At 43.9% G+C, this 16069-nt stretch overlaps 1 protein-coding gene across 2 annotated transcripts in view; it reads left to right on the forward strand.

Annotated features, from left to right (window-relative positions):
• SRGAP1 (SLIT-ROBO Rho GTPase activating protein 1) overlaps positions 1 to 10956 on the forward strand; it is a 152844-nt gene extending 141888 nt beyond the window's left edge. For both annotated transcript variants that reach the window (XM_049792271.1, XM_049792272.1), the window contains exons 19-22: positions 4688 to 4868; positions 5449 to 5583; positions 5710 to 6055; positions 7842 to 10956. In XM_049792271.1, coding sequence (XP_049648228.1) covers positions 4688 to 4868; positions 5449 to 5583; positions 5710 to 6055; positions 7842 to 8219 — 1040 coding nt within the window. In that variant the 3' untranslated portion in view covers positions 8220 to 10956. The remainder of the gene's footprint in view (positions 1 to 4687; positions 4869 to 5448; positions 5584 to 5709; positions 6056 to 7841) is intronic.
• Positions 10957 to 16069: the final 5113 nt, after the last annotated feature.

Genomic DNA, 16069 nt, shown 5'->3' on the forward strand with positions numbered 1-16069 from the left:
GGAACATAATCCAGAGGCTATGATCAAAAGCAAAAGGCTTTATTTTTCCACTTTAGTTATTGTTGTTATAAGAATTACTTGCTGTATAAAGTTAAACTACAAGTGAATCTCTCTGTGCCTACTAGAATAAACCCATCTGTAGGGGCCAGTGCAGTAGCACTAGGAATGTTTAACTACAATTTAGAAAACAACCGGACTTTTTAAAACTTGAAAATTAAATTATGTCTGCAGAGGTAGCCTTGGAAAAAGAAGGCTGGAACTTATAATTGAGCATATAAATACTTCATAACTCCTTAATTTTAAGCATATAAGTTGCCTTTTTTTTCCTAAGCTTACTGGTGTTCATGTATTTCTGTTGATCACTGGAAAGGGAAGAGGGAAGGAGAGGGAGATGCATTTTACTGTAGTGTTTTCAGTCTTTTTTAAATGTACAGAAAGTATCCCTGTTAAGGAAAACACGTAAGTTTCTTTTTTCTCCTAAATCTGGAAATTAAATTTAATTTGTGACGTTCAGAACATTTGTAATCAAGCTGAGACACAAAAAAAACCTATCTGTAATTTTGCTGCAGAAGAACATTTACCTGAAAATGCCTCTCCAGTAAAATTCAAAGGATATATTGTTCATGGTTTTCTGAAGCAGTTTTTAGCATATTTCCTTTACCTTCACTTTACTGGAGATTTTTTTATTCTTGTTGGAAGCATATGGAAAAGGGTGACTAGGTTTGTTTTCAAAGGAAGTAAGAGAATTTCCTGAGGAAGTTAAACAGATGGGTTTCTCCTGGGAAAACATACATACAATTAATATCATACTGTTCATAGATATCTCATAGTGTAAAAATTGAGATGGCAGTTCTGCTTGAAACAAAAATTACAGGGACATGTAAGACACTAAGTTATTGTTGGGTCCCTGACACATAGTAATTTTCCTGCTTTTCAGTAGTGCATGCTATGATCGATGTTTTGCCAGATTCTGTTCTGTCAACACCTTGCAACATTTCTTTGCTTTTGCTGTTCCCCAGTCAGAGAACTGCTGTTCTGAGGACAGGACTTGGAAATAGCAAAGCTGCTGTTCTCTGATGGGGTGCAGAAGAGGATAAAGACATCGGGAGATAGCATCTTCCCAAGGAGTTCAAGGACATACTCTATTCCCTATAGCCAGGGTACATCTGGGAGAACTGACGCAGAGCAGAGCAGAACACCAGCAACACACACCCCTCCCCACACCCCCCAAAAAAAAATGCAGGGGATGGTCTCCCCTCTTTTCCTTAGCTCCTTGTGCCCTGAGGTGTAGAGGGCAATGCAGTGCCACTTCAGTGCCGTCACCTCTGTAGGCAGGTTAGTACTACATCTGGCACTCCAATCCCAAAATTAAAATTAGCACTTATGTTTCTTCTGTCCTTTCTGCTCTTCCAAGTAGCAGAAGCTTTTCCCACAGTTCCTCAGTTTGTCCTAATTTTTCACTTCCATAGCATTGCGTGAGTCACTAGAGATGATAGCTGGTGAGATCCTCTATGTCATCAAATACTTCTTGCTGTTGTAGGCAAATGCCCCCAGTTATGGACAGAGCCATGCAATTACATTTCCCTCCAAGCTGTCAGTTCTACTGTTAGACATTCAGTACCACACAGAATTTGAGTTACAGATCCCAAATTTAGCTTTCATCACCTTTGCTTTTTTGGAAAAGATTCTCTGTCATTCAGTAACCTTGATATTAAATGGCTTAACTTTACAAAATGCATCTATTTCTAGGAGTAACTGTCATGGTACTTTGGTTTTAACTATTAAGGCTTGACCTGTAACAAGGTGAATTACTATTTAAGTACGGTCTCAGTACTGTTTGCTGTAGGAAAGTTCTCACTGTATAAAAGCAACACTCAAGCAAATAATATGCCCCTTTCAAAATAGTAAAACTTGTCTCAACTTATTTTTGGTTTTATTAAGAAAACTGTGTGGGATCTACTCGGCACTTCTCCCTGAGGAGGTGGGATTTGTTATCCAGGCAATCTAACGAACGTGTCTCAAAAGTCACATCCCTTATTGGGTGCATTACCAATTTGTACAGCTGGTTCCAGTGGGGCAACTTCCTTCAGAACTCTGAGAAAGTATGTGAGTCTTGCAGGCGATGGAAGGGTACAAAAACCAGATTTCCGTCGTGCACCACACTTGGATTAGTGTAATTCCACTGAGGGAGATAGAACTATTTCTAGTTTAGTCCATTAATTTGTAAATAAAAAGACCTGTATACTCAAATGTGGGATACCGTATGGTCAACATACTACAGTATGTTGAAATTAGCAGAGAAACGGGAAATCCCATAGCTAATCAGTGTAGGGGTTTATCAATCAATCCAGTACCCCTGACTGTTATCAGTTAACTTCAGAGAACGTCAAAGGAAAACATGTACAGGAAATTTGGGATTTTCTTACTTGCTCTAAAGTGGTTTTTTTTGTTTGGTTGGGGTTTTTTGCATTTTAAAGTATTACCTATTAGTGAGTGACTGGCTGTCTGAAACCTGGGAGCTTTTGTTTCTGAATTCTTGACCCACTTTTCCATAACCCATAATTTACTGACAATCTGAGAACAGTGTGTTCATACAAACGTCTTCTCCTTTTCAATCCTTCCTGTTCCCAGTAATACCTTCTTATAACAAATTCCACAAGCAACGTGTGTGATATGTGTAAAAACAGCGTTCTTTTGTCAGTGTTACGTTATTGCCATTTGATTTAATATTGCCCTCCTAAACACAGTGCAAGATAAACAGGCATGTTTAGTTTTATTTCTTTTAATTTGGCAATAGTGTCTTTCCATGCCTATAGTTGCTTTGTCACATGTGTACTTTCTGTTAGAGAGAGACTGTAGGGAGAGTATCTAGAAATGAAAACAAGATTGTATATTGGAATATACACACCAGCATTAAAGGTTTCCCGGTTTTCCCAAATGTTTCCTTCCATATCATCTTTACATTTTCTTTGCTAAAAAACATAAAACTACGAAACTTGTCACCCCCACCCACCCACCAGGGAATGCTTGCCAGTGAGCAATCCAGTAGGGATGCATTTTCAGGAATTAATACTGTTATTGCTAAATTTTTATTTGCGTTTATATAATTGAAGTAATTTCTGCCAGCGTACATTACTTTTGCATTTGTAACAGTGAATTCCCCATACCACTGTATGCCATCTCTGGAAATTTTCTGACTTTGTAACTCCTAAACTCCCTGCAGTTTGTCACTGACAGGGAGGTCTTAGTGTGACTGCAGAGGCAGCAACCCACAGGACAGCCTTCTGCAGGCTGGGCAAGTTATTAAAAAAACAAGCTGCAAACTATAACTTCAATAAAGGTGCTATCATTATGTTTTTCTGCTGCAGGATGAAGTTAATTTTAAAAAGACATTCCTGTACAAAATGTTGCCATAAAGGGACAGTGGCTTTTATTATCAGCCTGGTTCTTTGGGGAATTACAACCTCAGCGATTTTAATTTGCACCAGACAGAAAGTTGCTATGCTAGTCATTAGCCCAGGTGTTAATTTCCATCTAAACGTTGCTCTAATTATGTAAAGAAATTTGTCATTTTGGGGACTCTGAGTTATTGGTATCAACAAAGTGTGTGATTGTTAAACCTGTATTTTGCAGGTTTTTCTTTATGTTTTGAGACTGTGATGACAAATTTTAATCTGTTTGAGCTCAGGTGCTTTTTGTTTTGTGCAGCAGAAACTGGAGGTTGTTAAAATCATAGCTGTTTCACTGATGTCTGGGCACAGCTCTGAAGATGCCGGCGGCAGACACTCAGCAGAGGCCCTTCACTGACATCAGTCGGTTTCTGACCCAAGCATGGGTTACAGGATGGAGTCCATTACCAGTGTAAGGCTGAATTTACCAGCATACTGACAGAAGGCCAGCCAGGCCTGCTGTAACCGATGTTTGACTTCAGAAAACACCAGCCTCCCCTGCAGAAACCGGAGGAACCCGGGATGTTGGAGCAGGCAGAGCTGCCTTAGGCGACTTCAGGCCACACAGGGATTGCCCCTGGGGGGGAGGAGAATTAGGCGGTCTGGAGCCATCTGCCTCACTCAAAAAGGGTGGTGTGGAAGGAGATTAAAGCACTAGGTTTTGGTGTTGCGTAAAACACTAGGTTTTCAGTAGGTCTGCACACGCGTCATGTAAAAGGCAGAAATCTCGTAGTCCAGTTAGGCAGAGTATCCCTACTCAAGCCCAGGGAAGTCCTGTCTTCCTCCCTTTGCCTCTGCAGATGTTAAAGGCACTCCCGTTTACTTTTTCTTTATCACACTGGTTCCTCGGGCCTCTGATTATTCATCTGAGTTTGTTCATCTTGCTTTCGGAGGTCTTCATTGCCTGGCCTCCGTCCCACGCCGCAGCCATGAAGGAGCCCTTGCAGCAGGAGGCAGAGGCCTCTCTCCCAGCAACAGCTCTTGTAACATTTGAATATGCCGTTACGTTTTCTGCAGCTTGTGAAGATGTTTCATACCCGGGGCACGGATTGATTATTGTTCTTTGTAAGGGACGTATTAGAGCTACTGCCTGAAGTCTGCCTTAGCTCAGCCGATCTCTGTCAGCTCTGCTCAATAAGAATGAGCACTGAGAAAATGTGATAAATGGGTTTTATGGAACCAAAATGAGCAGATAAGCCAGCGTGGAATCTGATATCTGTTCTTTCTTCCCTACCCAGAGTGCGAGCCCATAGAAGCTATAGCCAAGTTTGACTACATTGGAAGATCCGCACGAGAACTCTCTTTCAAGAAAGGAGCTTCCCTTCTGCTCTATCACCGAGCATCTGAAGACTGGTGGGAAGGAAGGCACAACGGCATTGATGGCCTTGTCCCTCACCAGTACATAGTGGTGCAGGATATGTAAGCAGTGCCTGGTGTGACTAGGTTCTTTGTGGGGTGTAAAAACATGCTGAAGCAATTAACAAAGTGATTTCCAAATGGGACACGGGTTTGAAAGCTCAGATAGATTAAACATTTGCCTTCTATGCAGGATGCCTCTGTCTTTATTGCCCTGAATTGACAGCTCTTAATCAAAAGCTACTACTAGGCTAAGCTACTTTGTTTATGGTTATGTTCCCAGTACATTACGAGAACAGATGCTGCTGCACCTATTTTAATTTGATGATCTCTTTGTAGCAGTTGCTGACATTTAACTTCAGAATAGCAAGGGCTGGAGAAATGCAGCCCTGAACTCTTGTTTCACAGTATTAAGCATGTCCTTTGCCAAGGATGACAAAGTTCTTCACAGAAAGGTTGCACTCGAAATTGAAAGAGCTCAGTATACAGAAGGATTATAAGCAATTTTTTGAGACATGGAGGTGCTCCAGTGCATTATAATATGCCTGCTTTTCTTAAGGGGATTAAAATCTGGGAGTGCCAAGATGCCGTCTGTCACATTTAACTCACTGACTGCTCATCTCACCATGTGTGTTCTGTTCAGGGATGATACTTTCTCAGATACACTGAGCCAAAAAGCAGACAGTGAGGCCAGCAGCGGACCCATAACTGAGGACAAGTCATCATCCAAGGACATGAACTCTCCCACTGACCGTCACTCTGACGTGTATTTAGGAAGGTACGCTTGAGCATAACGTGTTTCCAGTAGTACTGCTCACAGCTCGTCTAACACAGCAATTATGTCTCCATGTGCTGATGGTGGGTCACTACAACTTGTCCCATAACCACTTCTTTGTTGGTGCAGGCAAAGAAAGAGATCAGAACCTCCGCCTCCTCTAAGACGCCCTGGCAGGAGCAGTGATGGTCACTGCCCAGTACACCCACCTCACCCTCTCTCCAACTCATCCGTGGATCTAGGTTCCCCTAACCTGGCAACTCACTGCAGTCCCAGAGCCCTGCTTCAAAATCGCAACCTCAATGCTGACAGCCCTGAAAGGCGTCGTAGACCCGGACATGGCAGTCTCACTAACATCAGTAGGCACGATTCTCTAAAGAAGATTGATAGCCCTCCAATTAGAAGATCTACATCATCTGGTCAGTATACAGGTTTCAATGACCATAAACCACTGGACCCAGAGTCAATAGCTCAGGTTTGTGTCTTTTTTATTTTATGTCACTCTCTGATTTTCTGAGGAGCAAGTCTCAGTGAATAGCATAGCACAGAGTACATACACTGGTCGGAGTGTCTGTGCAGAATATCCTACTTAGCTTTCTAAACAGAGTGTGTGTGAAAGAAGATGCATTAAGGGATCCTGGATAGAAGAAGCACAAGGGGGAGCAGACATTGCAGAAGCAATAAAAAGAAATTATTTCCCGTTATACTGTAATGAAGTTGCCTCTGCCACACAGAACACTAGGATAGTATATGATTACAACAGCTACGTAAATCGCTGTGCTCTGATGAAAGCTGGTCTATTCTAACTTGCATGTAAGTAGTGTTCAATTATTTCTCAGTACTATGATATGCAGAAAAGTCCTCTGACTGGCTAGTAGTGACCATTGCCATTCAAAGCACAGATTTACATTCCAGGGTCTTGTGGATTTTACATAGTTTTCATATAGTTCATATATAATTCATATTGTATGTTGATTTGATGCTTGTAGTTGTGCCTAAGAACATAATGTGCAAGATGTTGCACCTGCATTAAATCGTGGCCCTTCCTATCCCTGTGTGAACACTCACCAGTCTCATTACTGGCAGTGAAGAGGTGAGAAGGATGGAATAGGGAGCACCCTGATCATCAAATTGGTCTGTTGTACAGAGCTGGTAACAGCTCTTGAGCAAATAGATATCGCTGTCTTCAGAACTCATGTCTTGTCCAGGTAGGATAACATGATTACTAGGAGGACCCTGAGGGTACAATATGATTGCAAAAGTATTTTACAGTAATGCTGGCACTCCTGTTTAAAAATTTAATGTACTGGTAATGCTTGCTTTCAAACTTTGCTTCCAGCGGAGATAGAAGGCACTGTCATGTTTGGGTCAGAAAGCTGAACCATGTATTAGAGTTAGAAGGTCTAAGTGTTGTTACTGTTTTATTTTACTCCAAGTTATTTATTTACTTTCCTGGAACCACATACAGTGCTGTATGTCTTAAGCTATTTTTCTTATGCCTAGACTAGCGATCATTCAGCAGTGAGAACCCAAACTTCGATTAAATTACGTTAAAGTCACTGTAAGCACCAGATATTTTAACCTTAGTTGTATCTCAGTACCACTGAAAAGTAGTAAACTAGTGTCTTGGTGCATTCTTTTAGCATTTGTGCCAGCAATCCTGATGAAAAAAATAATGTCTTACATAAGCTCGCTGAACAATATCTTGCAGTTTTTTCTACTCAAGATTTAACTTGGAGAAACAAGAGGAGAGAAGAGCTGATAGACACACAAGCTTTATTTCCTTACAAAACCAGGTTTTATAATTTGTGTGAGGGAATGCATATCCCGAACACCTGAGGCACTGGATGAAGGGAGCAGTTAGCTAAGAGTTAGCAAATGGACTAAAATCTTTACAGCTGTCAGTACCCAAGAGATGACAGAAATCTTCATAGTCAAAATCACTGCTAAGCAAATGTCCATTGTCCTGACAGTTACTTAATAAAATGGCTTGCAGGTTTTGATTTAACTGACTTTTTTTGATTCCGTCCTGTAAACAGGTTAAATATTTGTAATGTCCAGCCAAAGCTGCCATCTTGTCAGTCATAGTGTCTTTCAAATAAATCTGGTGCAAATTGGTTTTAGCACTATGATATTCATCAAAGAGAGGATGGTTGGCAAATTAATTCATGCATTTTTTGCCCCCCTCCCCTTGCTCCTTCGGTGCTTTGCATCCAGTAGCAATTCGAATGATGTGCCGCTATCTCTGTGCTCTGACCCAGGACATCGAGGAGACAATGAACACGGCGCTGAACGAGCTCCGTGAGCTGGAGCGGCAGAGCTCAGCGAAGCATGCCCCTGACGTCGTGTTGGACACCTTGGAACAAATGAAAAACACCCCCACCCCTGCCACCTCCACAGAGTCGCTCAGCCCTCTCCACAGCGTCGTTTTAAGGAGCTCCGAGCCTCAGATCCGCCGTAGCACTAGTTCTTCCAGTGACACCATGAGTACTTTCAAGCCCATGGTGGCCCCTAGAATGGGAGTGCAGCTGAAACCTCCTGCTCTTAGGCCAAAACCTATTGTTCTTCCAAAAACAAATCCTAGCATAGGGCCTTCCCCTCCTTCCCAGGGTCCAGCCGACAAATCTTGCACAATGTAGACAGCTCGGCCACCCACAGTGCCCGGCTGGGGTATGCTAGGGAAAGGGATGGATTAACGATAGAAGTCAGGGCTCCATAACATCATTTGTTCATGTTTGTAACTGGAGAGCCTTTGTTTTTCAGTGTTTTTGAATGTATTGTCTGAAACTAGCTACATTAACATGGGCATTTGTATTTTGTATGGTTTCAATTAAAAGACAAACTGGACAATTGTGCATCATTTTAAAAAACAAACATAGACTTACTTGAAAACCTGATGCTGCACCATTTGTAATAAAAATAGCACGGATCACAAACAGCTTGCCATGTTGTACCATACTTCACAGTCTTACTGTAGCTATATAATAAGAGATCCTGCACAAAACTAAGGGGCGGGAGGGTCAGGGGAGGTGGGACCTCTCATTTCTGGGTCACCAAACCAAATTTCAAGCAGGTTAGTAAGAGCTGAAATCTAGCACTTGAGGATTAAGTGTCTGTGTGGAATATCTAAGTCATCTCGGGCCACGTTTCTTATTTAAGACACACCAGAAAAAAAACCCAAACCACCAAACCCTCACAAGTCTCATAATTGGCACCAAGTTTTAGCTTTCTTGTTGGCAGTCTCACTAGAGACAAGCGCGGGATGGAGCTGGAGATCACATTGCTCTCACCAATAAAAAGCAGCATTCCAGGTCACAGCTAAAGCACATCTCCAGGATAGTATCTAGAAACTCCTTTTGCTGCCCTCTGTAATAGTGTACATTTTCCCATGAAGCTAGACCTTCATTCCCTGATACCACGTTGTTCACAAAAGCTAAATTCATTTGAAGTTCATAGTCGAGCGAGCCAGACTTTGGGGAGTACGTGAACCTGTTGGTCCATTAGGCAGGCTGATAGGCGATTAAAAGGATCAACTACACAGTAATTCAGCAAAGTATCCCATTGACTTTATTGCTCAGTGTCCAAGTAAAGACATGATTTGAGTTGTAATAGTCAAAGTTTCAAGCTGAGCTAGCTCCGCTCGCTGCCTTGCACAGCACAAACTCTGCGCACGTCCTCGGTTATGCTGACAGCAGCAAGACCGGGACTCTCTGAAGAGGGACTACCTCCTGCCAGCGATGCTGGGGTCACTCGCAGGACAGACAGCTGAGTTTCTACCGCCTAGATTCAAGCTGACTAAAGTTTTCCATAACCACTTTCCCCCCCTCCCCCTTTTCTTTAAATGATAGAAGTCAGTACCTTTCTTATGTCTGTGTGAGTGACGACTGTCAACTTTGCTTAGCGCTCTGTTGTTAAACTTTGTTAGGCGTGAACTAAACGTATAGCTGTTTTGCACATTGCAACAGTAAGCCATAATATTATTTCTGTGAATATATTTTCTGACATCCAATCCATAAAACAAGTTTCAGTGAAAAAGACAGGGGGAAAAAAAATCCATTGTGGTCCACCTACAGGAGTACAACTGTAAGATCTGTCTTTCCACGTATTATTTAAGATCTCGCCCCTGGAAAGATTGAAGTTGTATCGCTCGCTATACATAAGCAATTGAGTTTGGGAGGAAAAGAGTAGTGACAAAATTTGATAGGCATAATTACTGAGGTGACAGGAGCGATTTCCTGTTGTTACTTAGGAGCAACTTATTCCTGCTCTGGTTTACACCCTGTACATAGGTAATGCAAAGCCCCAGGTGTGAAAAGTACCCCAAGAACTGCCTCTGAGAGCCAGACTGCTCCCAGTATTTGCAAACCCATCTCAGTCCAGCCACAGACTTCACACACGTCTAGGTTAGAGGCAAAGTCTTAATCCACCACAGTGGACTGTGCAGCATCAGTCAGCGAACCTCCGGCCCTCTCGACTGAACTGCCTAGTCCTAACACCAGGGCAAGAGCCTACGCCCGGCCAGCCCCAGCTACAGCCCTGCGCTGGTCTGTAGAGTCTGTCCACTGGGTCGGGACCAGAAGATATTTTCAAGTAGTTCCCCAGTTTCCTAGAATCAGTGGAACAAACTGGAATTTCAGCTTTCATTTACATGCAGTTTTAGTCTAGCATTTTTAAATTAACCCACCTGGCATAATTGAGATGGATACCTGTATCTTTAAATTGCATAGGGAATTTTGTATGTTTAAATAACTGTACTGGACTCCATAATGCTTATATTAGAAATTGTTTAGCAAAAGAAAATATTAGAAACAGTGCATTTAGTGAATGCATCCACTTAGTGCATTCACACAGTTAAATGTGTAGTTTGATGGTTATTATAGATACTTAAAAGTATAGTAAGTGGATATGTAACAGGAAAGACCGCTACAACTACAGACGTACTAAAGGGTAACTCCTGCACACCTAATCCAATCAGTATTGTCCTTTACTGTTAAGTTTGATAAATTGCAGTACTGGTAGCTTCCTGCTTGTTGACTGTTACCTAATTGTGTCAATGTACATCTGTAGTATGTACATGTGAAAGTGCCTTTAAATTTTAGAGGAGCTTTAGCCTTGCTCTTGTACTGTTGCATTTCCATTGCATCCTTCCCTGTTTGTGTATGGCTGCATTCCCATTGCATTCCTTCCACTCTCGAAGAACAAATAAAAACATGAAAATTTCACAGTTCTGGAAGAGAAATGTACTGTTAATCTGTTGTGACAATGCACTTTTATGTATAGTACTGTACATTTTTGGCATGTACCATTACAAGCTTCAGTATACATTCAGGTTTGTTCCTCATAGTGTACCTTTATAATAAAGACAATAGTTCTGTCTGTGCGTGTAGTTTTGCTGGGTAAACCGCCATATCTTCTAACGTGGATTGCCAATCTACCTTTACCTTCCACATAAAGGGAAAAACAATCAGAATCCCCCAGCCACCCACATCCCACCCTGCACATGTCCTGTGACAGTCTTGGCCTGAAGAAGTGCTTATTCACAGACGGCTCCTTCCTAACTTAAAGACCACCATCCCCATAAGCTCGCCCCAGTTTCTCCGAACCAGAAGACCCCCCACAAAGAGCCACCAACCTCGCACAGTTCTGCCTGAGCATCCATGGAGGGCAGCCAACCCCACTCCCGCTGGGTGCGGGACTCCCCCATCACCCATTCGGCCAGCACCCTCCCACCACCCTCTCACTCCCCGCAGGAAAAAAATGGGGTGAAAAAGACCACTCCAGCTTCCACAGTTTAAAAATACAGTCCCAGAGTGAAAAGAAATTCTACCTGGGGCCATTTCTTGCAGCAGAAAAAGGGATGCCATCGTGCTGGGGAGGAGTGCCGCAGGTGAAGTTTGTCTTCAGTGACCTTCTGTCCAGGAGGTGGTGGCAGTACACGTGCCTCTGCAGCTGGCTCCAAGAACCGGGGGGCTGCAAGCATCGGGCTGGTGGCTGAACGAGAGACCTTCAGCCACAGATCAGACACTGTTGAGGATGATTCCTGGGCTTGGACTGTGGCTGCCCAAACAGGCCTGCCACGCTGCCCAACTTACCCAGGTTTGGGGGGAGAAGAGTTACGTGGAGACGCATTTCCAATCCTTGCTTAAAAAATAAGGGGGGCAGGAGCCGCAGCTGAAGGCCCCAGTTTTAAAGTCACCACTGGTTGTGGTCAAGGACTACCACCTGCCCAGAGGAGAAGCAGGGGAGGGATGTCGGGCCGTGCGGGGCGGTATGGGGGGGGCAGGCACGCTGCCCACCCCGGCGCAGAGCAGGACTTTCATTCTTCACGCCGGGAAAGAGGCCATAACGCAACTGTTCGTTAGCAGGCTCATCGATCAGCCCACGGTGGCAGCCTTTGTATTGCAGTGTCCAGTGACCTACTTTGGGTATTTCTTCTTGTCCCCTACTGCACAAAAGCCAGCTAAGAAATTCAGGCGGGGATGGCAAAGGTCTTCCCTTACTCAGGGTCCTGCACAGCCCGGAGGACGTGTAACCCAGTTTCCGCAGACAGACAGCTTGCTGGTGGAGAGAGGCTTCTGTGGCAGCTTTCAATCTGTTTTAAAATAACTTAAGAAAACACAAGAAGAGGAGTCTCCTTCTGTTGCGTAACATGAAGCTTTGGTATTGCACTGTGCTGACTTAGCTTGCTTCCAGGTTTTGTAGAGGGAAAAAGCCCAGCTCTCACAGAGACAGCCAAAGGATTTGGCAGGTGACTAGGGAGCCACTGAGTTTACTGGCCCTCAGAAAAGCAAAGGGGATGATGAGTTGTTTTGCTGAGAGAAGTGTATTAATGGGACAGACAATGAGCAGCAGTGGCCGTGGGTCACCACTGAAAATCACTGTTTGAAGCCACATGCAGCTCCAGGACACGGCACTGCCCCGGCCTGCACAAACACCTCCTCAGCTACTATAAGGAAACAGCAGAGGCTCAGCCTGGGTTTTAAGTTCTCCTTGGTAAAGACGCATGGTTTGTTACTCACTCTGCAGCTTACGGAGACCTACCCTGCCCGGAGGGATCCACAGGTCACTCTGTTCAATCACTGCTACCCCACGGGATGAGCCTTGGTGTTAGTCTTGATGGTACTTGATACATGGGGAGCAACAGAAACCAGCCAGAGTATTAACTAGTGATGGTAGAGGATGAAAGTACCATTCTTCCAGGTAGCAATACTATTTTTTCCATTAGCTTGGCTCTTTGGGGGTGGGGGGGACAAACCCTTTAACATATGAAAGGCCAAACAAATCAACAATTTAGCGCCTTAAAATCCAGCTAGCTAACACAGCTCAACTACTGTTAAAGAAAAAATTAAAAAACAACCGCTAGTTTAGACATGCCACAGTAACACAACTACTCCCTTGCTGTTTTCTGCAAGGGTGTTTGCAGATCATGCAGCTGACAGCAACCGGTCTCTGCCGGCACGACGGCTCCGGCAGACCCAGCACGAGCAAGTTTTCCTGCTGGGGGGGCACGACACCAGGGTCATTACGACTTGGGGGTGTCACTCGCTCTGCTGCGGTGCCACGGCCCACCCAGACCGCAACCGCATGGGCTCAGCCTGGCTCACGCCATCCCTCCAGCCCCCTCCAGGCACACAGCCCCAAGGGACACCCCAACTCCCTCCAACCGCCCCGGCAGGACTGTACCCCTAACCCAGTACTTCAGCTCCTCTCATGCAGCCATCCTGCTGCTCAAGAAGGCCAAAACTGGGGGAAAGGTAAACAGAAAATGGCAGGTCAAGGACCAGGCCATCTGGTGCACTGTCCCAGCCAGATGGGAGAGCAAAATTTGTGTATAGGCACTAAGGCAGACTTAAGGGAGGAAAAAAAGCAATGCATTTCCTTACTTTCTCATGCATGGGACAGATATGGCAAGAGCCGGCAGGCCCACAGGCTGGAAGGTGACACGCAGAATTTGATGCCGACTGAGGGATTAAATAGCGTTAAAAACATAACCCGGGTCTGGCTGAATTGGACAAGTCAGCGCGTTTTCTACCACCCTTCTCAATACATGCATGCAAATCAAAACCAGCAGGAACACAGTTTTTATGCCTTAACCCTGCGGTCACCTGAGCCTGTGACCCAGGGTAGCACAACGATGGTGCCTCCCCAGTTGTGTCGCTGCCATCTTCCAGCAGGGTCAAGCCAAGCTGGTCACTGCAGACATCCAAGAGTGGCTTTCTGGTCCAGGGTTGGAAGTTGGGGGGTTTCCTTTCTTTGATTAACAAACTGCATTGATTTTACTTTTTTTTTTTTTTTTCCAAGTAGCATAGTAATGGAATAAGAGTGCAAAGTACAAGGCAAAACAAATTCAGCTCTAAAATATGAAGCTAGACAAGTTGTGCTGTACAAAGGAGGTTGGACACTTGCGAGGTTGAAATCAATAGTAGCTGCACTCAGTATGGCAGGATGGATAAACCAAACCCAAACCCTGCCCGCTCTTATTTCCACGGAGCACATCGATTCCTCCCTTCATATCTACCGCATGCATTTTCAGTAGCGTACCCTGACATCTATAAACACAGACCAAACAACATAAAACAGTGGTTTACATTTCTTTGAATGACTTACCCTGTGGAAGGGGCAAACCACTGAGACCAGTGCTGCTCTGGAGGGGAATGAGATGGTCGTTGATATGGTGGTTTTTCTGGCAGTGACTTCCTGATTGCAATGAAATAGCATTAACGTGGAGATTGTTACTGGCATCGTGAAAAGTGAATTTGTGTGGTAAAGGTGGAAAATACCTAAAATCCTTCACAACTTTGTCCAAGGACTGCCGAGTACTGTAAAAAGACTCAGTGCAACACGTATTTTAATTGTTTTTTCCTGCCTACAATGTTTTAGAGGTAGCCATTACAGTAGTACACCAGCACCCCTGGTAACCAGCACCAAGGTGAACAAACACAACAGGGTTATCCACCAATACTCACAGGTTTAAGCTTAATTTCATTTGGACAGTTTTCTCAGCTCTTTAAATGTTTTTTTCCTGAACTCTATTCCAAGAACACGTCAACTTAATTTCAGACCTAGCGTCAAGACTTTTTTTATAATTTGTCACACACATCACAAGGCTTATTTTATGGCTAAATCAAGGTTATTCTGAACAAAATTGGTTCATGTACAATGTTACAATTAGGGATTAAAACATGGCTAATCTGGGGCTTCCAAATCACGTAGTTAATTCTGAACTCTCTTCTGTTCCCCTTCCAAAATTACAAATCAAAAAAAAAGTATATATATGCACACGTACAATTTCTTCAAAGCATAGAGCTGGGCACATTGCAAAATTCCTGCTGCTTGTTTTATTTCTGGTTAAGAAAATACAGTAATGTGGTCTATGGAGGGGGAAAGCCCTCCCTTCCCGCACGGCCCCAAGGGCAGGTGAGAGAGGAGCACGGTGGCGGGCCACAGCGTGGGGGGCATGGCGCAGCCCCGCTGGAGGCATGCCCGTTTTCACACCCCCACAGGACCACCCCTCTCCTGCACCCCCAGACTGGCAATGCTGCGGGTCCTGCCCAGCTTCTTCCAGCCAGACCCAGAGCAATGTTTGCCTTGATGCTGTCGTTACGCCTCAATCCTTCGAAATGCTCCCAATATTAAAAATGAACTTACTTTGTCAAATACTAGAAGTTTAGGAATAATATCATTTCTTATGTACCGTAGGCCTAAATTACATTTGTATCTTTGTACATCCATGAGGTGTGCACATGAAAATGTATATGTTCAGTGAAGCAGCAGCTGATTTACAAGCTTTTCTATAGAAACCTAAGTTCTTCTGTACCTGTATTGTAATATTGGGTCTCTAGTTTGATCTCTATAGAAAGAAATTAATTTTCTGCTTACAAGTCATCAGTTTTGGTGTTTGCTGTTTCACTGTTTTTACTTTCTCCTATTTTAGAGGCATACCAGCAGACTCAAATATTTAAAAGCAATTTTTGTGTGCACTACAGTTCCATCTCCAGTATCAGGTCCATTTATTATTACTCTAAAGTAAACTCAAATTTTCCATAGATCTATTAGCAGTGCTAGTTGTAGAATAATTCAGTTATGCGTAATGTGGTTTTCATTCTTAGTTAAATAAAATTGATGAGAAGGCAGTTCCTGCAGATAATTTCACTTTTTCCCAATATTTCTTTTTTTTTTTGGTGAAAAAATAAAGAGTTCTGCTCAGGCCTTACAAACTTCCCAGCAGCTGCTGGCCACCCCAGATGTCAGCTGAGCAAGGAGCCCAGTTTAAGGGCGCCTGTGCTGGGCAGCAGCACTACCCTGGTTCCTGGACCACAACCTCCGGCACTCACCCCACCAGCAGCTCTGGTCATAGCAACCTCAGCAGGGCATCCTCCTCCCGTAAAAGTGAATGAGAACATGCGTGGCAGCAATCAAACCTCCACACCTCCCCTAACAGAGCCTGGATCCCATGCGGCATGGTCCAAGCGAAGCAGCGTTCGAACGC

Source organism: Accipiter gentilis, chromosome 34 (assembly GCF_929443795.1).
Source record: "Accipiter gentilis chromosome 34, bAccGen1.1, whole genome shotgun sequence".
In the NCBI taxonomy this organism is placed as follows: Eukaryota; Metazoa; Chordata; class Aves; order Accipitriformes; family Accipitridae; genus Astur; species Astur gentilis.